Below are 22,283 nucleotides of genomic sequence, written 5' to 3' on the forward strand. Positions count from 1 at the left end.
TTGCTCCTGAAGTTTTTCATGATCCTTTTAGCCGGCTATTTAATTATTTTGTTTTTAATTTATTTAACCAGTATAATTTTTTATAATGGATAGCTTGTAGACTTGTACAGCTTAGGACAAAAAAAGACGCATAGTCCCACCCACCGCTTTCCGAACGTATGCGGCGCAGTGCGCTGTACGACTCAGCTAAATATCCGATTGTCGTACAAGTGCACTTGCCACATGCGTACGGATATCTGGGTATGGGGTTATGCGTCTTTTTAGTCCTCAGCTGTAGTTGTTTAACCTTTTGGAGGTGAGTATTTAGGATTTGAGTGAACCAGACACTACACAAGTCTCCCTCGACCTCGGGACTTTTTTCACAGCAAATCTGACCTCGGAATTACTTTCATCGCGTTTTTCTGATAAAGAAACCGTCTTTCACAATTTTTTTCGAAAGAAAAAAATGGCTGACTGCCGTGCATCCATACGCCCTCGAAAACTTTCGGCGGTTGCAATGGCGCCACTAAAAAAACTTTTTTGTTTTTACATTTTAAACACTTTATTTAGGTGAATCGATATCACTGATTTTGAAAATGTTGACAGATTGAAAATTTTTAAAATGGTATTAGTTATCTAAGGGAAGATTTTACGATTGAAAATGTTTAGGGAAAATTCCCTAATTTTGGTTTTAATAAAAAACACTTTTTGCCGCGGCTCAGAAAATTTTTCTGACAACATAAAATTATTCAGAATCAGCGACATCGGTTCACCTATACAGACTGTAAAAGGCGTTTAAAATGAAGCAACAAAAATTTTTTGTGGCGCCATTGGAATCGCCCAAAGTATTTGAGCCCGGCATTTAGAAATTTCTTCTTTCAAGAAACAAATTTGGAAAAATGGTTTCTATTTCAGAAAAATGCGATAAAAATTATCCCGAGGTAAAATTCGTTCTGACAAAAGTCCCGGTGTGGGTCTCGTGCTGTCACTCAACTGCAAAGATATTTACGATTTGCCGTTTAAATTTCCAGAGATATTCAGAATTTAGGTACGTAAATTACAACACCTGATATTCAACAATATTATTACAATTTGCAATCATAATGTTGAATACTCGTATCTAGTTAGCTGAATTACCGTATCTACAGGGGTGCTACGCCAAGTTCGGGCACTTTCTCTCAAAAATTGCTACAGTCACCCGTCAACAATTTCCAGCATAATAAATTTGTTTAGTATCAGCGTATGTCTCCATCATCTTTTGCACTTCAATCCTCCACGCTGATAGCGTGTTTCGATTTGCAGCAAGTTCGAAACTGGAGCAGACCTGCTTAAAAATGCGGCTCGACCCCTGTACCATGGGAGCCTTACTTTCTGTTTATAATTTGCTTAAAAATTACACTGACGTCCTTATCAATAGAAAATAAGCCTAACTTGTTTGTTGTTCAGTGTTCTTGCAAAATAAGCCCAAGGTCGTGTGAATGCATTAAAATCCACGTGACCTTTGCAATGCGACTGTGGGTATAGTTAAAGTAGATGGTGACCCTCTGTAAATGCTTGCCCTGCGCATGAAACCGTGCAATGTTATCGATGACAGATTTTTATGAAATCCCATCTGGAAGGTTCTGAACACTTATTTAAAAGCTTTCATCCGCACAATAAGTTAGAGACAGTTCGCTCTTGCATACTAAAACAGCAACCATAACTTTTTTTGCCTGTCGCTTTGTTCGTTTTTTCTTTCAGTTGTCCGGCACTTTCATCTCTCTACCCGCATAACGTATGCCCATCGAAACTTTAAAATCGCTTAATGTAATCAACGTTTCACCCACGAAACATATCCACTCGAGGTTACTTATGTTTCTGCGCTAGGCAACCACATCCTTCGGTGGGTACGTTATAACATACAAGTCTATGGGAGATAAAAGTTGTTTCGGGGTCACCCCGATCCCCGATGATGCAAGGTTCTTTTGTTAGCCCGTAACAGACACCTTTTGGGCGACTTATTAGTTTTAAGCAAATCCCGTGCAAAAATTTCAACTGGGGAATTTTTTATAGAGGTTGTTATAAACACCCCAGAAACGCCCTCTGCCCCTCCCCTTTATTACCTTTATAGCTCGTTACTGACTGATTCTAAGATTTTAATTTTTACATGACTGGATGGGCCATAAAAAGTTACACTAAAAAAGTGTAGAACGAAAAATGGAACTACGCATCGAAATACTTTATAATTTATTTTACACTACTGCCCGAACTTGGCGTAGCACCCCTGTAGTTAGCTGAACAGTTACCGTAATTTTCGGATTAGAAGCTCGGGGCTTTTAAATTTTCATCGATACCCAGGGGGAGGCTTATATGGTGGAGTATTTTGAAAAAAAACAAAGGGGGGAGTATTGTGCATCAGGGGGAGGCGAGGCTTATATGGTAGAGGAGGCTACAATTCTGGAGGAGGCTTCCATTTCGGAAAATACGGTAAGCAGTAAGCACCGAAAAATATGTGGAGCTATATAGAAATGCTGAGGAATGTTTAGGAATATTCAGAATTATTCAGAATTATTCAGAATTATTTAGAATTATTCAGAATTATTTAGAATTATTTAGAATTATTTAGAATTATTTAGAATTATTTAGAATTATTTAGAATTATTTAGAATTATTTAGAATTATTTAGAATTATTTAGAATTATTTAGAATTATTTAGAATTATTTAGAATTATTTAGAATTATTTAGAATTATTTAGAATTATTTAGAATTATTTAGAATTATTTAGAATTATTTAGAATTATTTAGAATTATTTAGAATTATTTAGAATTATTTAGAATTATTTAGAATTATTTAGAATTATTTAGAATTATTTAGAATTATTTAGAATTACAGAATCATTTAGAATATGTTTTTGGATTCGGATCCGGATCGTGGCTTATGGTTGGTATTCATACGTAGGAATTTGAAATATTATAGAAGTTTATGCCATAACAGATCTTTTAGGAAACCGAGTTTGAGACCTAGAGGTGCCCATCGTCGTCACTGCCCGAACATTTTAGTTTGACCCAGCACGTCAAGATGTGCATATGCCGTACATATCGTGGTGGCGACCTCGGGGATCCGGGTTGGAGGTCCCCGAGTACTTCAGTTCGACTCAGCATCTCAAACTGTGCATATACGGTACATATCGTGGTGGCGACCTCGGGGATCCGGGTTGGAGGTCCCCGAGTACTTTAGTTCGACTCAGCATGTCAAACTGTGCATATACGGTACGGGTACATATCGTGGTGGCGACCTCGGGGACCCGGGTTCGAGGTCCCTGAATACTTCAGTTCTACTCAGCATGTCAAACTGTTCATCTACGGTACATATCGAGGTGGCGACCTCGGGGACCCGGGTTCGAGGTCCCCGAGTACTTCAGTTCGACTCAGCATGTCAAACTGTGTTGGGATCAACATGTAAATCGGTGGCGACCCAAAGGTCAGGCGGCGACCCAAAGGTCATGGGTACTCCTCGTCGCATCGAACCCTCAATATGTCTTGAATTAGAAACGCGGGCTCGCTTCGCTCGCCCGCTTGATTATCAAACTCAGCACAAACAGTACGAATGCAAGCAAGTGCCAGTTTGCGAGTAAATTATTTACAAACTGCTAATTCGACACAGCATAACATATTTATATGGCACTCGCCACTCTGTCAGAGGAGTGTACATACAGATACAATTGACATCACTGTAACTTTTGATGTTTAAAGCACCAAGTATTATAAACAATATGGGATATACCATCCCAACACTGCTGCATGTCCCAAACAACACAAAATCCAAACACTTATCCAAGATCCAAAAAATCTTTTGACACAGGTCTTAATTCACCATTGCGCTTTAATAAGCAGTATACGCTCCCGGACACGGCTGATTGGCTATACCTTGCCAATAATTTAGCATTCCCGCAAGGTCATACGTGCTGGCTGACCACTGTGCATCCAGGCCTAACTCGTTGACTCCGTAAGCGCCGTTGCTCTGCAGGAAAGCGGGGCCGTCCATTCGTCTACGAAAGGAGACAGCAACGCCGGCAACACATTACTGTCTTATCGAATAATTTTTATACGACATTTATAGTTTTTAGTTTTTACATATAATTAACGTATTACCCGTTGTGAGTCACTTGTCTGAGCATGTTCCGATAACTAACAGTCACGCGAGGATCATATACTTCACCAGGAAAGAGCTGCCATTGTCCGAAAATATAGGCCAGCTCCAGTGCGTGAAATGCCCCTATACAAATAATATTTGTACAAGCAGTTATTATTTTTCCTGCGCAACCAACAAAATATTATAGATGAATTCGTAACGATGGAGTGAAAACTACTGTAGGTTAATATTTAGCGGACGTTCTGCATCGCTATCGCAACCTTACCCCATCCGTTGTAATGCGAATCGTATATGGTCCGAATAATCTGCACTGACGGTCCTGATGGCCCGGCATGTTTGGCGTATATCAACGCTTCCTTAGCCGCTGGGTAGCCTTGTATAGCATCGGAAGCCAGCTGAAATGGAATCCACTCCAGAAACTCTCAGAGCACAAAAGTAATCAGTGGTAAAAATTCCATTAGATAGCGTACGTGGTAAAATTTGGTCAGAGTATCATTGCGACTGTCCGCGGCTGACAGATTATAGTGCTGCATAACACGATCGGCCAGGGCAGTGTCCGGTACAGGACACAACGGTCTTCCGTCGCGTGGCAGCAGATATTTGGCAATCACGTCACGGATGGCATTCATGGACAGCGGATCTGCACTAATCACGTCGGGCACCGACACTACAGAACGGTGATTTGAAACATTAACGGTGAAATTGGTCAAGGCTTTCACTTTACGCTGATATTGCATAATCAATTATTGATGGATTTATTTCACTGCTAACATTAACAGTAAGTATTTTTAAAAATTTTCAACCTTTCTTTTATATTGCCCTGCTTATATATCCCTGTATACCACTATTAATTCCTTTTAATTAATTTATAGATTTAGTTTATCATTATTATTAATTTAATTTGATCTCAATATTTACTTCCATTAATATCAAATAATTTTGTAACTGAAGACGTAACAATCAACCCGAATAATTTACGCTTGTTTAGAATTTTGAAGTAACATAATTTTACAGGCAGTTCCTGATTATGTATAGTGGGTGTATGTAATAAAAAAAAGCTGGAGACATACAGGTTAAGGTCAAAGCGGCATCTTCGCGAAGATAACTGGTGATGACGTTGGGACCGGTGTATCCACTGTCCAGCGTTTGTTGCAGCGCACGCAGCGGCAAGTCTGGTAAGTTATCGTGATCAATAACGAAAGCGAAGGCCGCATTAATCTACGTACAACAAGTTTTTTCAACTGAAACCACGCATATGCTGCTGTGCATATCATCAACTCTATATTACCGGAATCTGGACGACTGTCAGCTGGGCCTTCTGGAACTGATCCTGCGGTAGCGCTTTCAGGCAGCTGATCATCGCAGCCGATGTATCCGTGGGACATCCCGCAGTCGTAGCGACTTTCTTCGCGTTGGTCATCGGATCACGAATGTAGGCCACCGTCGGATCCACCAGCACGCTGCCGCTGAATGCTATAGCTGCGTACGTCATGCCTGCAAATACAGCATATACCGTCTTCGTCCTTGACAATCTTTGTTTTGTTAATTACAAAATACACACCATACATAGTATATATTTTGCAACCCCACGGATACACGAGTATGTACAATATATCTATATACTTAATATATTCGACATTACATAAAATACATAACCTTGCTTTCGGTGAAAACAAAATGAGCACATTTGAATGCATAAGACGCTGAAGAAGTTAGTAATTTATGACTATGGATATTGGCCATGTAAAATGTACCGCGAATAACAGGATCGAGCAGAGCCACCGAGACCAAGCCACCGCCGCCACTTTGTCCGAAAATTGAAAAGCGTTTGCGTTGCCGCCGAACTTCTCGATGTACTTGTGGGCGAATTTTATAGCCACTCTACAATCTCCGATCCCATAGTCGCCTCGGGCAGAATCATCCCCGGTGCTCAGAAACCCTGATACGTTTAAATTAGATCAATCACACCAATATAAAATATACTGTGGCCAGCTGGTTTCCAGACGCACCGTATGCAGCCAGCCGGTAATTAATCGTAACAATGATTGCACCGATGTCATCGGCTAACGACGTTGAATTGTATTGGTCTTTGGTGCCAACTGAAACAGAACACCGTAAAAAAATACAAAAATATCTATTGAAATTATACAGTAAAATTAACCTTGGAATCCTCCACCATGAATCCACAACATCGCGGGAAACGTCCCCGAGGAACTGGCTGCTGCAGCTCGTGGCGGGACATAGACGTCCATGTACAAACAGTCTTCATCGAAAACTGTGTTGGTTACCGGCGGCAAGCCATTAAGAAATCCCTGCGGGCAAACATTTCCCTGTTTTTGTCGGGTGGTATTTTTCAAATATGTGAAATCAGTGTTCTCCACCGAAGCCTGCAAATCAAAACAATTCATTAAAAATTCAGGTTCAAATATCAAATAATTTTAAACTGATGTTAACCACCAGAAGCCTGGTTTTAAAAGTCAGAAGACGGGCCAGTTTGTTCGTCGGCGAGCAATGCCTAAAACCTTGAAGGGGGAATAGTAATTATAATAATATATATACCTCAAATCGTTTGCCTGTTCCATACCGAATTCCGTAGTATGCGTAGCCGGTGCTCCCTGGATATTTGTCCGATGCAAATGGCTCGCCGACAAGCTGAACGTCATCACGCAAGTTTACCACACCATCAACGGCCAGACTCACTTTAGTGTTTAGTAAGGTTATGGAAATCGTGCTCAAAGCCAAAAGCCATAAGAAATGATTTTCGGGCATCTTCGGGTTTTAATATGTTGCACTTTTGGCAAGCGCGCGATGCGGTAAACCAAAATAACAGATTCTGTCAGGTTTTCCTTGAAGAAAACCCTCGGTGTATTATTTTCAGCGATTAGGAGGTCGGTAAAATTTGGTTGTAAGTTCGTTTCTGTAACGTATTGTCGTAAACCGGTACCAAAGCATACATGTACAAGCCCGTCCGGAGTTAGAGCACGACAGAGAACAGCGAACAATGTAAATTCATGGGTTACGCCAAACAACATACTACGCCACGACACGCCACACTCTTTTAACACGTAACATGCTTTTGGCTGGCTGGTGGCTTGGTGCAAGCCATTTATTTTAATGATTATAATCGTAATTGCCTGGCGGAAGGTGGCTCGAAAACAGTCGGTGCAGAAAGGGACAACTGACTGCGGAGCGCATTTACGCATTGCGGTCGACGTAGTGTTTAGTGGCCATCGTGCTAAGCGCTAACATCGCGCTTATTATGCGTTAGCTGTTCTCTATCGTGCTCTAACTCCGGACGGGCTTGTACAGGTAGATTTACAGCGGTTTTCTTTAACCAGAATATTGATGTCTGATTTATGGCTTTCTTATTTTTAGTCGTTTCTCTTTAAGCACTACAATATCGTGCAACATAAAACCAGTGACACGTTTTCACCAAGCCCCTGTAGATCGGAAGTGGCATAATACTTTCCTGCACGTAAACATACACGTTGTTCGAGACATGTCGTACGCGTATAATAAAAGCCAAAATAATGTTTGTCAGCATATTAAGCTAAGATTTATGTTCACTGGGTCATAAACCTGCAAAACCTGTAATAAACAAGAAATTACCGGAGTTTCTGCCGTCTACTGAACTGACAGCAAGCGAGACATCGCGTGAGAGTTCGTTAAAAGCCCGCCACGAATCTACCGCAAAATGGGTTTTGGCGCCGTTCTTTTGTTCTTAGATCACGGAACATACACACCGGCAAATGCGGTATTTAATTGTGCTGATGCCGCTACAACTTGGTAGCCCGGCTTTATATAAAGCAGAAGCTACTACTCTGCCCAGAATAATATTCGAAAACTTCCCTCACAGCCATGAAACCATTTTTAACATGCTGATAACACAAGTTGTTAGGAAAACAAATGAACTAACGACCTGGGTGGCAAGACTGCTGCTTGTTGCGCACGGGTTCTGCGCCACATCCTCCCAGAATCGAAGCATATCGCGGAGATCGGTGCCATCCACGGTCAGCCACTCTCCTGCTTGGTTCATTTGCAGGTACTGGCTGGTTGCACTAAAGTTCGGCCCATCCATTTTTCTACAAACGACATTTAATCGATTTACTTTAATCATTAATGCTTATGTAGCGTTCGGTAATCAAAGAATTAAATCTGTACGTACCCGTTATACGCCAACTGGCGCAGCATATCCCGAAAGCTTTTACAAGTCGCTCATCAAAGGTCAAATTTAGCTGTACAATGGGGCTGAACATGTGCATAATCTCCAGGGTATGGAACGCTCCTGTATTATTGTGGCGAAAAGTTATACCAATGTCGATGCAAAGCAGTTAGCTTTATCTTGCAGTTAAGTAATCTGTTATTGGTTCTTATCATATTTTCCCTTTATTAGGCAATAACCTTGAAATAACAAAAAGTATTATTATTCTTATCCGTAGCTTGAATGTCAAATTTTCGAGAGAAGAAGGGTTTGTTGCTTTTTACAACCCTGCCAAGCCAAGTTGGGGCAGTTAAAAAAATTTCTCCACTTCTACCAGTGAAGTGAAACATTTTTATCAAATTTTTGCATGATAGTTCTTGGTCTATAGCACCTTCACTGATTTTGTTTCCATGCAAAAAAACTGAGGGTCAGGGAACGGGATCCAAATTTATAATTTAATTTTTGGTTCAAAAGTGGCACTGCTTACAAAGAAATAAAAAAGTTTATTCGACAACTATTTAAAAATTGAAGGAGGCTGAGGAGTTTTAGTGGATAGCGTAGTTGCCTAACGGAACCTTCCTAGCATTTGTTTAAGCATTGACATCCTGTCTAGAAGGATCAGTGCTCTAGGAAATCACATTTTCCTAAAGGAGCTTTTTAACATACAAGTCTATGGGAGATAAAACTTGTTTCGAGGTCACCTCGAGCAATGATGGCATAACGTCCCTATGATGAACCCTCACGCTTGGCACCCCTGTAGTTTGGCTACAATTTATTACGTTTGCTTTTGCCGTTACATTTACATTAATTTTAATAATAAACTGAATAGCAGAATTAATTTATTGAGCGAAACTTGATGTACATTCTAGTGCTTTTTTACCTAGACCCATTCCAGGATCGTAATCGATGCGGTATAGCTGGCTCGTGCCTGTTCCATTGGCGTACAGTAAAGACTCACGGACCGCTTGGTGACCGAACTGCGAATCCGTGGCTAACTAATCATAAAGAGCAAAGCAGTGTATTTAGTATCCGCACGAGATAAATGCAAAAACTTTAATGATGTAAATATATTATTATATTTTACGTGAAAGAATTTCCAAATGGTGTCGTCCCGGTTGGTCGTGCTAGTGATGTTGTATCGCTGCAGAATGCGATTGATCACGGCGGGGTCCGGTGTTTGGCACTGGGCTAGACCGCCTTCTTTGGTCGGGAGATACCGTCTAGCCACAATGTTCCGCAACTGGTCCATGGTAACCGGTTTGCTGGGATCGTTAAGCTCTGGTTCAATGCCTATAGCAAAAAATTAATAATTTATTTTCTCAAATTTGTGCCACGCATTGCTACAAAATAATTAAGGAAATGGAAAACATGCGAATCATCGTGCGTTGGTACCGGAGCAAAGGTACAGAGCATATCCGTTTATACGTGCAAAGTTCCACAAATAATTAAATTTCGGGTGAATTTCGAAAATTTCTATATAAATAATTTATGAAATTTCTACGTTAGTCAATGCAATACACATATTTGGAAAACCGGCTGAAATTTTGTCTTTTAGAAGATCACCTTGCAATAAGAATGAAGTGTCTTCGCGCAGATATCCCGTTAAAACATGAGGAGCTCGTGTAGCAGAGCCGGCTCCTGCCTGCAACGAGCGAATGGGCACATCCGGGATGTGCTCGCCATCCACGACAAATGCATACGGAAGAGTCTGTTAACAGCAACCAACTGTTTAGATGTATTGACGTTTTACATGCCTGGTATATTAGCGATCTCGATTACCGGACTAACACCGTCGTAAGCGGAGTGCCGCAAAAGGTCATCCAGTGGCAACTGTTTCAGACAGTTGACCAGTTCCAGTGAGCTACCGGTCGGACAACCGGCTTTCTGTGCTACTTCGACGGCGCTCTTCTTAGGCTCACGGTTGTAAGCAATGTCAATGAGGATGCTGCCGCTGAGCAACGCCACCGCACGAAGCGAGCCTAATGTGGAAAAAGTGTTTCACATCGGGAAAATTTTAAATTATGTACACTGATGATTATCGTGAGTGAAACAAAACTACGTACTTCGGATAGACTTTTCGCGCCCGAGAATCAAGGCGGACGTTAATCCAGCTCCTGCGCTTTCGCCAAAAACGGTCAGCGCGTTAGGATCACCACCAAACTTGCTAATGTGCTTCTGAATCCATTTCACCGCCACTTTGCAGTCGCCCAGACCGTAGTTGCCCTTCGCGGCTTCGTCACCGGTGCTCAAGAAACCTTTACACAGTAGATTGTTACCCGTTAACCACAGTTAATTTCTTCTAACAAATCGCTACCTAAAGCGCCAACGCGGTAATTCATCATAACTACAATGGCATTAATATCGGCAACCAATGAAGATGCATTAAAAGTGTCCTTGGTGCCCCCTGCAAGTAACGACCTTTAATTTTAGCTTCAAAATAAAATGTTATTAACAGTACAACCTTGCAGTCCGCCACCGTAAATGAACATAAGCACCGGCAACTGGGGACTGGTGCCAGCAGGAATCGGCGGAACATAAATGTCCAAGTATAAGCAATCTTCCGACATTACTTTTCCATCCACTTCCGGCCCGGTTTGTGGACAAACCGGGCCAAATTTCGGTCGCGTAGCATTAAGTAGGAACGAGTAGTCTTCATTCTCCGTCGAATGCTTTGAAGTTGAACACGAGTATTACACATACAAGGGTATTGTATAATTATGTACCGTTAGGAAGCCAGTATACCTGAAAACGTTGCGCGTTGCCGTAGCGTACTCCGTAATACACGAATCCAGGAGCAGTTCCGGTAGAGCAGCACGCTTCGCCCGTTACCGTTGCGGTTGGACTGAGCTGAACAGTTCCTTGTTGGGCGTTGACCAACGATCCAATGAATACGAAAATGAAGGCAAGAAACATTTTGTGCGTGGTGATAGCCCTCCAAGGATATGACGTATCCAGCGCAACCTAAGGAAGGAATGACCAGCGCTAAGGAAGGAACAAGGAATGACCAGCGCTTTTATCTCATTCGGCTTTTAGCGGCTTGGTAAAGTGTTATGCCGAGTACATAGAAGTGCTACCAGCTAGTTCTTAGACGGTTTTCGCTGTTTAGTTTACCTGCAAATAGTGCAAGTGAGTGTACATTAAGAGCACTTTGCGGCATGGTGAACTGGATGATCCATAATACACTTTTCACTCTATGTAAACTAGAAACCTGTTTATGCTGCCAGACAAGCAGACAGTCCAGCTGTAAACCCAGCTAATAATTGCAGAGTGAAAAAAGCTGAAGCGACGTATTATGGTAAATGCTAGCACCCGACCACCTTATTTGAATAGAAAACTCCAAAATGATGCTATTAACGCAACTATACCTTACATACAGCTAATGCAACGAAATTGTTATTTATAGACTACAGTAATAAGTAAGTAAAACAGTAACTGAGTGTTAATCACGGTAGCCTTAACGATTTTGAAATAGCCAAGACGTTTTACTGAATTACAATAATTTTATGTTGAGTAATTTTATTGGTACACCATGGACTTAACGTACCAACTTGGAAGTAAATCCTCGTATTTTCAGTCGGTGGTCATTCGTCGTCGATTTATGCAGTTTTATAGTTTTTGTAATAAGACTACACGGAAAAGTGTTGTAAAATGAATCTAATGGAGGCAGCGAGTATATTCTGCTTCTATTGTATGCTGTACACGAACGGCTGCACTGCACTTCCGGTAGTAGCGATGGCTGCATCGCAGTGATGTAATTTTGACATACTTGTTGGCAACTTGGCATTGTTGACTTTTGATAATCTGTCGGCGTCTTGTATTATCAACTGCCGCTCGGATACTCGTACTTATGCAAACAAACAATCTTTATCAGATACAGTACAGATACCAGCACGGTAGCCGTAAGATTGACTGAAGTAACACTCAGAGCCAATGAAATACCAATGAAATTGGCGATGAAAACAAAAATCCGTATTTAGAGCACAACTGACCATTGCCGGTTCCCATCTCCATCGAGAATTTTATCCTAATATTTGAATGGCTGTGTTCAAATCAATGAAATATGATACAATTACTGTATATGTACAACAGCTGCAGATGTGGAGACTGATATGGGACAATAATATTATACATTATTAATCTGTAGTGCAAGTACATTAATGATTCTGTAGTACATTATTGTTATTACCGGTATGCTGGTGCAAAAGCGCTTCATGGCTTTACATATCCGCGTCAACTGCATGTTGACTGAGTCACATAGCAAAAGAAACGCCGACTGTTATGTTGGCGAGAAACGTTATTTAATGTGGTAAAACATGGTGGCCCAGCGTACCTACAGCAATTCTTCAATACCCTTTTACGGTTCAAACAAACGGTACGCAAAAGGTTCAACTCTTTTCCTGTTTTTTTCGTGCTGTGTAACAGTCTTTACCCGTAAAAAATGCACTTTTGTAAACGATCCAGCTGGTATTTCACAATATCATACCACTTCACTACAGAAACCGTGCAGCGATCAATTTCAGAATTATTTTTTGCGTAAGATACTGTAATAATAACTGCCGACTGACAATTTGCACGCAACAGAATCACACTTAATGCCCACAAATGCTTCGCAAACATATGCTTAACGGCTTTAAAAACAATCATCCTTTTCTTTTAAAAACGCGCAGTAGGTGAAAAAAGTTTTTTGCCCTGTAAATTTAACATTCGCTCATCGTACATTTTTAACAAGTATAATCGCAACAGCCAATTTATAGACTGCCGGTCAGAACAATACGGCGATACTTTTACGTACGTGCACCCGATGTTGTGAATACTCTTATCTGTTTTGATAACGTCTTAAGCATGTGATGCAGCTATGGTGTAAAAAAATTTTAATTTACGGTGATGTTCATGAAAAAAGCCGGAGAAATGCAACTGGTGCGCATTTTTGTTGCTCGACAAAATACAAAGCCAAACAGATATACAAATCAGATATCACGAAAAGTGATTACAGAAAGTGTCACGAACGACTATCCACATCAAATACCAAAAAAATGCAACTCACTGCAGGATGAAACGTTCAACATCACCGCGTAACAATTAGACCAGTTCAAATAACAAAACAAGGAGCGTTAATCCGAAAAACGCAGGCACGCTGCGCTCCTTAAAAACAGCAACATCGAACTACTAAGCAACATAATACCTCATGTAAACAAACGTAACAATGAGAACCAGTCCTCAAAAAATTGTCCCCCACTGTAAAAAAGGTAACACTATAAAAAAGTAAAACGGCAGCACGCAGTGGGGGCATACAGCTGGAGCCTTCTACACCTCCATCGGGATCTCCATTGCCATCTCATCCTCCACCATCTGACTGTACGCCCGATTAACACGATTACGTCAGCTGCACATCTGGGCTGGCGAAAATTTCGCTTCCTCGGCCAAAGCAGTGACCGTAATCCAGGTATATCGCTCGTTATGGTCACGTTCCCGCTGCAGCGCCGCGTTCTGCTGCGTCAACTGGGTCTGCAGTGCAGCATTTTGCTGGATCAGCTGGTTCAGCAAGCCTTTCACTTCCCCCACGTCGGTGCCGATGGTGTCGACCTTCCCCTTCAGTTCCGTTATATCCGCTTGCATAAGAGTGATGTCCCCCTTCATGATGTTCATCTCTCCACGCATCGCCGTGACGTCTTTCATAATCTGGTCAACCTTCTCTTCCATGGCGTTGTACGAGGTCTTGAGGCCCTGAACTGCTGTGTCAACATCCTCCAGCCGCTTATGGACCGCGATGATCTCGTTGTAGATCTTATCATTGATGACAATAACTTTGCCGAGTTCTTGGAAGAAAATCCGGAATGCCAGTGCGGTACGCTGCTCCAAAAAGTGCGCTATCAGGCGATGCTTCTCGATAAGGTGCTGGATTTCAGCCTTGTCGGTGGGCAGTGGGTTTGTGGTCAGATGCGCGGTCAACTGCTCTGCCAGAGCGTAGTACTGCTTGAGAGCTGCTCCGGTATCCCCTTCCAGGTGGAACAGCTGATCCAGAAGAGAGCGCTCGTCCTGCGCCGGCACCAGTGCCTTCTGCAAACAATTGCAAAATCAGGACATACCGCTGTGCATTAACCAAACGGGTGTCTAACGTACCACATATGTACAGTACTCTGTAGTCTGTACATAGTTAATTCGTTTTACATAGGTACTCGTATCTCTGTAATATCTTCGTAACAACAGGAACAGCAGAAGAACTAAATTTACTTTCCTTAACTATTTTTAGAAAAATCAAAGTTAGTACATACCATCGCACGTGCCATTTCGGCGTTTTGCTCGGCGTAAGTAGGCATTCTTTGCCAATGCGACATTTGTGAATCCTGTTAACAAAACACCGAATGCATATCAGTACGTAAATCCATAGCAAATCTTCAAAACTGTTAGTATTTTCACTGTAATCTATCATGCAAAAAATGCTTTTAAAGCGAATCCATCAACAACTTTTGGAACTCTGGTTCAAGTAAAAATGTAATGCCTCGATCGTTCGCGCAAAATCGTGCATAAATGATTTTCAGAATACTCTAGCAGGAAATTAAGTTGAAGGAAATCTGATACTCGCTACGTGCACTCAGGTACCGAAGCGAATTCGTAATACGTGCATACTATACAGTTTTACATAAAGTTTTGTTTATGAAACATTTTTAACAAGATAAACAACAAAATTAACTTGACGTTTCTATTTCTACACTTCTGTATTTTGATCTGAGCTGAATCGTTTTCATTTTTCCGCATTAGCCGCTGATTTGCTCGGAAAAACGCGCGTTACTTACTTGGCGCATGTTGGATATTTCCCAAAAACTGTTCTGTAAAAAGTAAATGTTTTGCATTAAATGTACTAGTTGCAGCCTCGAAGTTTCGGTTAATGAAACACGTTCTTGATGCTGCTGTTATTAAATTTTGCAGCCCTTTTCCACAAGAAAAGCAAAAGACAATAACTTGCATGCAAAGCAGAGCATGGACAGGATGAGCCATATACTGTATTTTTGCTATATTTTTGAGATATCAAAATCATGGTGAAAATCTCAGCAAGTTAAGTTTTTAGCCAGTAAATCGCATCCGAAAATACAGTCATTTATAATTTAGGATACTGACGAGCTATCATATACAAACGAAAATACAGCCAGGTTTTTCTTTTGCAAAGTGCGAGTATGCCTAAACAACTACATACACAAGGAAGCTCTGGTAATATTCAACCAGACATGCGAAAATGCTCAGCGTCAGTCGCAGCCTCCCAGCGCATGCTGCGCAGCGATTTCCGATACCATCCCACCAAACAGCGATACCACCAAAACTATACTCGTTCATGTCAGTTCGTAGCGGCGAAATAGTACTTAATTAATTACCGTAAGTCCGATAATTAAAAAATATTAGTGCTGTATTTAGCTCTGTGATACGGGAAATCACGTACATCGATAATCAGAATCTACCCTACGGTAGAGTAACTGCAGCATTACAGTAGTAGCATTTGCCGCAGAGGCGTAAACCGATTCCCAAGCATTCACTCAGCGTGAGAAAGCTGTTTCATACCAGTCACACTCACGACCAATTATCAGCATCTGCATATCTAAATCCCGAGCTTTAGAACGAAAACTTAACATAAGACCGAACGAAAAAAATAGCTTCGAATAGGTAACAATTATACGTCGCAATATTTGAAATGAGGTGTGCTCGCTACTACGAACTGAAGAAAAATTAATTGATCGCAAAGATTACGAATGTAGAGCGCCACATCCCAACATAGGTGCAACTGTACGAGCACTCGCAATTAATTTATTCGTCATTACATACGGTTGCAAAGCAAAAAGACAGTCAAAGCGTCCACTTACGTGTTATGGAAAAAAACGGGAGAATTAAACGCTCAGCGAGCCACAGAATCTTCTCAACAATCTGCAAAACAAAAAAGCGGCGTGTTATAGAGATTAGCGAACGATCATGTGCACTGCACTTGTGCAGTTTACTGGCGAACGAAAAATGGTAATCACATTGTACTTCTACCGGGTAAATAAAATAAAATATTATATAAATAAATAAAAACGATAATTATGTAAATAAAACAATGATTAAGTATTTAAGTAACCGAGTAATTAATAAATTAAATAAAGGCTACAGCGACTTTGCCATTCCTGGTTCCTGATTCCCACGGCTACTGGCTACTAACAAAAAAACAACAAAATCTGTGCAGGAACATTGCATGGACGATACAAGTAGAAAGATTGCAGCTATCTTGATAAATAACAACGCGAAATTCCGGCAACTGTGGTAAACGTCAGCGTAACGATTAGCGTATGCTAAAATTAATAAAACAGGGGATTTTTCCGAATAAACTAACGACGGCTTTTGCAGTAATTTTCAAAATAAATTCACGAATCAAACAAGGTAGCATCACACTTCTCCCTTAAATAAATTTGCTGCTGACTGTTAATTAAGTACTCAGTGATTAATGCTACATGGTAAGTACAGAACATGACTGCGCCAGTACCGGAACGTAGTACGATTAATGTGCTACGTATGTAGTACATATTGGGAAAATGAATGTACGTTAAAACTGCAGCAGTATTCCTGTACAGTAGTGCACATTTTTATTTACTTTTAAATTATTTCAATAGCGCGATAATAATATCGAGCTGTAATTACAGTTAAATTAGATTAGTTAATTAGATTAGTTAAATTAAAACTGCAAATAGATCCTAGTGGCTAGCGGCGATGCCATGATTTAAGTTGCGTTAACGCACGCGCCCGTATCGGCGCACGCGACGTGCGCAGAGCGAGCCCGCCGTTTCTCCCGGCCGATGACGTCACTGCTACCGCAAGAACCCGCAAGGTACGGCTGCATCACCTCGCCGAAGTTCTTTGATTCTCCGGACAAACAACGAAAATTCTCGATAGCAAAATAATGATATCTTATGTACTACGCTTCTAGAAAATTAATAAGACCTTTGTCCGGCTGTAGACACGATTCTCTAACGAAATCGACACACTCAAAAGCTGGCTCAGTAAATAAGAGAAAACACTCATATTTTGTCCAATAATTTGAATAATTCCTATTATTTTACAAGCTAGCGGCGCCGAGCAAGACAGAAAATGAGGCCATGAATTATCAAAACGATAGAAAGCATTACTACACTCTAAAAAAACGAAAATACCGAAAATTCCGCTGCCAACGTTCAAAAATGGAGAATAAATTACCAGTATTACGCATAAATACCGTTTACGTTTCTCTGCAAATTTCGTAAAAAACTCTGCGACTGCTACCAGCTAGCTACTGCGGAAAACAGGTACTTATTCACAGAAAAAGCGAAACACTTACCAATGTCAACGGGGTACTCCGATGAACAGCGCAGGACTTTCGGGTCACAGAGTAGAGGAGCCTGGGAACATACAAGTGATTCAACGCTGTTTACGATCCTGCAACCGCTCATTAATTTGCAAAGCAAATCAATGATTATTAGTGACTGGTATGAGTGGTATCAATATAATTTTATCATTTGTATTAATAGCATCCCTATTTAGTACTTACCTTGACGGCATCGGAAAAAACGTTATGTAAAAACGGGTAAGAAATTGGGAAAAAGACAGGGTAATTTTGTAATCGTTAAAAATAGCAGGCAGGAAAATTGCTCAAGTGAGGAATGCAACAGAACAGACTGCCAGTTTCAACTCTCAACTCGAACCGTCGAGCGCATATTGCTTGCTGTACGGTCGTACCTGTTGCATGGGACAGTCGTACCGGACTACCTGTTGTACGAGCTAACCCCGCCCTGGTCCAGCGATCTCTCTGCCCGATTTTATAAAAACGCACAACGGGAACGACGGTTTGGTGTTTCGAATTCGGCAGCCGATGCGCGTTGGCAGTCAAAAATGCGCCAGCCCACCTCACTGCGTGTACGACGCCCAGTGCCAACAGTTCCGTGCCCAGATTTTCCTTCCCGTCGCGAATTCCTTCTCGCAGTTCTCGGAAATCAAGAATCACTCTGCGCAAATGCTGATACGCGATTTATGAAACCAGACAAGTAAAACTGCGTGGTTGTCTGCGAAAGATGCTCGCTTCTACGAGCGCTCGCTAATTAAGGTCACCAATTAGTGTTAAATTGTTAATTACAGTAAGTAAAGCTGTAGTAGTTAGCGATCATATTTTGCGGCAACGAATTGTTTTTGGTTATCCATTATTATCGGTTTGTTTTGTCGCTAATTCCGTTTCTCACACAGAAATATTTACCAATGTGCCATCAGCCAGCACTGCCCAGCAGCCACAAAAAATGCGCTGGACAATTTCGGGCGAACGATGCGCTGGACAATTTCGGGCGAACGCCTGGGCTCGGCTTTTGTGTTTCGACTGGCCATCAAAGGCTGCCGACATTCCACCTCGCATTCCATGGTACACAAAACGAAAAAAGTGAACTCTGTTCCAGCAGGCTGGAAATCTGAAAACCGTACACTCAACAATCAGCCTGAAACTGGATCCATCCTTTCGTAATGCCAGGCTGTGAGAAATAAAATTAATTTTCTGATAAAGCTTGCATCGAAAATTATCAATCATTACATCGATTATTTTAAGTACTGTACGGATTCGTTTTTTTCAATCGCAGTACATATAAATTTTATGTGAAATCAGACTATTTTAGTTTATACAAGTCCGCTGGAGATACCGTATTTACAGAATTGGATTATTAATCATATCCAAATTAACACTTGTAAAGATAGCGGTAGCGGAAGGGAACGGAACTTTTTTAAAGGTAGCGGAACTTTTAAACGTACGCATTTTGAAATATTCCTAATTTTGAAACAATATATTCATAATTCTGAAATAATATTCCTAATCGGTAGTCAACAACTTACTGTTAAAGTATGCATCAGCTTTAGTGCACGAATTACCAAATGATACAATTATACAGCCCGATGTATTGTACTGTACCTGTAAATGTAAATATTGTAGATATCGCTACGTATGTATATAAATCGTGTACTTATTAACAGCGGGCGCCGCACTCATGACCAGATATGTACCGTTTTGAAACTATTCCAGAGCAAATCATAAAATACAAATCTAAAATCCCTACTACTTGTCTGTATTAGAAAGGACGACAAATTTTTCATATTTCAGCTACCTCTAGTAATTATGTAAGAAAATTGCAAAGAAAACTAATTCCGGCTTTTGCCTAGACAGCGTACATACTCGTCTTTTTAAAACTAACGAAGACTAGTTTCAATTTTATATAAACAATAAACAACAAACAACTTGTTAGAGTTATACTATCATGAGCGAGGAAATCGTACGTACAGCGAGTCAGTGCAGGCACATTAATTTTGCTGAAATGTGTACTTGGGTACCTCTCGTCTTAATCGCATAACTTTTGCGAAACAATATTCCAGTGTTCCTTATTCAGTATTCTTTGTTAATACAGCTTACGGATTATTTACCGGTTTTGTGTCGTTGCGTTTATACGTTGCAAAGGGTACGCGTAACACTGGCACTTGCACAGGCTCGCTGTATCCAGAGTAAATATTAATACGCAGCTGGAGCAACTCCGATCCACGTTATAATTGCAGACACCATCCGATGTCTTCTGCAGGACAAATATATACTCGTAGCAGAAAAAAGGGAAGCAAGCCGTTCCGTAACGTGCAATAATAATCGTGATCATTGTAATTTGTATCCATCTGTCAACAAGTTGAACAGAATAATTCGGTAATCCTTTCGAAAAGCCAAATTAAATAGCACTGCAAATTCAGGCAATCGTTTTAATAATAATTGAAATTCGAACAATCATGGGACGCAAGTGGAAGTATCATGGTACGAAAAAATAAAAAAGCGAAATAAAAAAGCCTGCAAGTCTGATCACCACTGCACAAGACAGAAGCTCACGTTTTCCGATTGAGCGCGACTGGCATGAAAACGGAAATTCTGCAGTACTTTTTTAAAATGCAGAATCTGATAAGGAAAGAACGCTTCGGCATGCACATTACACAGCAAAAGCAATTATAGCAGCATGTCTGTCTGGTGGATAGTGAATCAACCATAATTATCTGGTCATGTTGTTGATCTCCAGTGTTGATGTTTTCCGGCGTGTACATCTGGGATCGGCATGGTCGTTCATTGGCGCCGGCCGGTAAGCGAGTGCGCTTCGTCGAACTTTGTCCTTTCGGATATTGAGCGGTCAAGGGCACATGCGAAGCTATTTCATAATTCAGGACCAGAAAGTTTCCACCGAAAACTCGCTGACCTTGAACTGTGAATCAGCCAGTCGCTCGAACATTGCGTCCTTCCGGGTTCAAGGGATGGGTAAATATAAATTCATACAAACGGCTACGTATTTGGATAGTATAATTATATGTTTTCCAAGCATTGCTCCGTACATTTACTCGTTTATTACTGCAAGCAGCACACTGTACATTTTACAAAGCGATGAAAATAATGTAATCTATGTACAGATAATACCTGCAATGTTTTAATCCATTTGCAAAGTATTTTTCTAGGAAACTTAACTCCCGGTGCAGAGACCGAGAGGCTGAAATTAAAATGCCGATTTGTTGCTTAAATTATGAAATTAATTACTCGCCTCGAGAACATTAATAATTCCGCCAGATGTCGTGGCTACGCCATCACTGCAACGTCAGCATGACGGTGTCGAAACAAAATGTGATGACGGCGTTCATAATTATTGGCGCCTGTTGCAGAGTAAATGCGTTCGCGCACTTGAGCGTTGTGATCGGGAGGTTGGCAGGCTCCTTCCACCTGTCACCGTTCAAGCCACCTCGCCATGTCAGAATGCGGACGGCGATGGTCACTGAACGAGCCGCGAAGACGCACAGACCTTCAACACGCAAGGCAGGGGATCAGACTGTGAGGTAAAACTGATGTTGGATACTGTTACGTTAATGGCTATCTGGGCGACCTAAGCGACTACCTGCACATCGCGAGGGAGCGCCTGGTCCACATCAATGCTCCCACTAATTGTCACAGAGATCACTAACAGTTTGGCCTAACCTCGAAGGTAAGCCATTGCTTCCTGTGATGAGCAGCGACCAATGCACTACTCCTTAAGTCTTCGAAATGGTCGACCTCCGCCATGACCTTTCACTCGGCACATGTATCCACTATCCAGCGCGGCTCGTCAGTGTAAGTGTAAACGTCCATTCAGCTATCCGTGGACGTTTACACTTACACTGACGAGGAAACGGTCCGATACAACAAGCCGTCCGACATCGTCTTTTGACATTGCCTCATGTTGCGGAATTCAGGAGTCTCACACTGAAAACTTGTTTTGTCGATGTCTTGCGATCAAAAATCAAAATTAATGAAGCACTTGAACGATCACGTTGCCGTTGTTCTCCTGGAATCTGTGTCCTTGACTGGGTAGTGGTGGGTCGTCTCCAAGTCCTGTGACATGCAGCGGCTCCAGAATCATGGTTTGGGTCTATTGTGTGGTGCCGATGTGTGCCCGAATACGCTGCGCCGGTTTAGGAAATGTCCAAATCATCGTGCCGATTTCTGTAGGAGTTACCAGCTCGGTACTATGTATTCTGGCTGAGCAGGAGCTGTTCAGAAATGACATCCTTCGCAAGTTGTCTCCGGTCAAAATGCATGCGGGAATGGTGTCGCCGCGGCAGAGCCTTTGCACATCCGCTCACGACAGGACTACTACCGCTAACAGCGAACGCGCACATAACTATATGTGTACAAATTCGAAAACCATTCCAGGACAAATTCATATAAATCTATAATCACTTACCTCTATTTTCAGCAAATTTCTAATAATATTTTCAGTTTTGGTTAATTCAGAAGCAGTATGTAAAAACATGCAAAGAATACTAGTTGTGCTGCCAGCTTACGTATATTTCAAGAATAAGAAATTTAAAATAAATTTACATGAACTTGCTTTAATTTTTCAAAAACGTGTCGAAGTGTTAATTACCTTATGCGCGAAAATCGTACGTAAGGCAGGTAC

At 41.3% G+C, this 22,283-nt stretch overlaps 3 protein-coding genes across 9 annotated transcripts; all 3 read right to left on the reverse strand.

Moving 5' to 3' along the window:
* Positions 1–3,645: 3,645 nt before the first annotated feature.
* Positions 3,646–6,969, reverse strand: LOC129598584 (uncharacterized). Its single transcript, XM_055496561.1, has 10 exons — positions 6,672–6,969; positions 6,274–6,499; positions 6,122–6,211; positions 5,867–6,051; positions 5,401–5,606; positions 5,183–5,330; positions 4,583–4,779; positions 4,378–4,507; positions 4,112–4,235; positions 3,646–4,008 (listed from the first exon to the last, which is right to left on the reverse strand). Exons 5-10 carry the CDS (start codon positions 5,602–5,604, stop codon positions 3,843–3,845), a joined length of 969 nt encoding a protein of 322 aa, XP_055352536.1. The 5' UTR covers positions 5,605–5,606; positions 5,867–6,051; positions 6,122–6,211; positions 6,274–6,499; positions 6,672–6,969; the 3' UTR covers positions 3,646–3,842.
* Positions 6,970–7,823: 854 nt separating this feature from the next.
* LOC129598576 (neuroligin-1-like) lies at positions 7,824–12,056 on the reverse strand. 2 transcript variants are annotated; one of them, XM_055496553.1, is made up of 11 exons: positions 11,862–12,056; positions 11,056–11,274; positions 10,775–10,982; positions 10,628–10,717; positions 10,377–10,568; positions 10,093–10,292; positions 9,877–10,021; positions 9,398–9,603; positions 9,194–9,308; positions 8,278–8,397; positions 7,824–8,194 (listed from the first exon to the last, which is right to left on the reverse strand). In XM_055496553.1, the coding sequence occupies exons 2-11, from the start codon at positions 11,224–11,226 to the stop codon at positions 8,145–8,147; spliced, it is 1,497 nt and encodes a 498-aa protein (XP_055352528.1). In that variant the 5' UTR covers positions 11,227–11,274; positions 11,862–12,056; the 3' UTR covers positions 7,824–8,144. The 2 variants fall into 2 exon arrangements, with proteins under 2 accessions (XP_055352528.1, XP_055352527.1); XM_055496552.1 differs by having other exon boundaries at positions 7,825–8,194; positions 11,858–12,055.
* A 1,182-nt stretch (positions 12,057–13,238) lies between these two features.
* LOC129598568 (uncharacterized) lies at positions 13,239–20,270 on the reverse strand. Of its 6 annotated transcripts, none has more exons than XM_055496541.1 (7): positions 19,756–20,270; positions 18,554–18,758; positions 17,645–17,705; positions 16,164–16,224; positions 15,108–15,140; positions 14,586–14,657; positions 13,239–14,370 (listed from the first exon to the last, which is right to left on the reverse strand). In XM_055496541.1, exons 5-7 carry the CDS (start codon positions 15,114–15,116, stop codon positions 13,693–13,695), a joined length of 759 nt encoding a protein of 252 aa, XP_055352516.1. In that variant the 5' UTR covers positions 15,117–15,140; positions 16,164–16,224; positions 17,645–17,705; positions 18,554–18,758; positions 19,756–20,270; the 3' UTR covers positions 13,239–13,692. The 6 variants fall into 6 exon arrangements, with proteins under 6 accessions (XP_055352516.1, XP_055352515.1, XP_055352517.1 ...); XM_055496540.1 differs by having other exon boundaries at positions 18,043–18,758; XM_055496542.1 differs by having other exon boundaries at positions 15,108–15,135; positions 17,855–18,758.
* Positions 20,271–22,283: the final 2,013 nt, after the last annotated feature.

This window comes from Paramacrobiotus metropolitanus, unplaced genomic scaffold (assembly GCF_019649055.1).
Source record: "Paramacrobiotus metropolitanus isolate TYO unplaced genomic scaffold, Prichtersi_v1.0 Parri_scaffold0000125, whole genome shotgun sequence".
Lineage (NCBI taxonomy): Eukaryota > Metazoa > Tardigrada > Eutardigrada > Parachela > Macrobiotidae > Paramacrobiotus > Paramacrobiotus metropolitanus.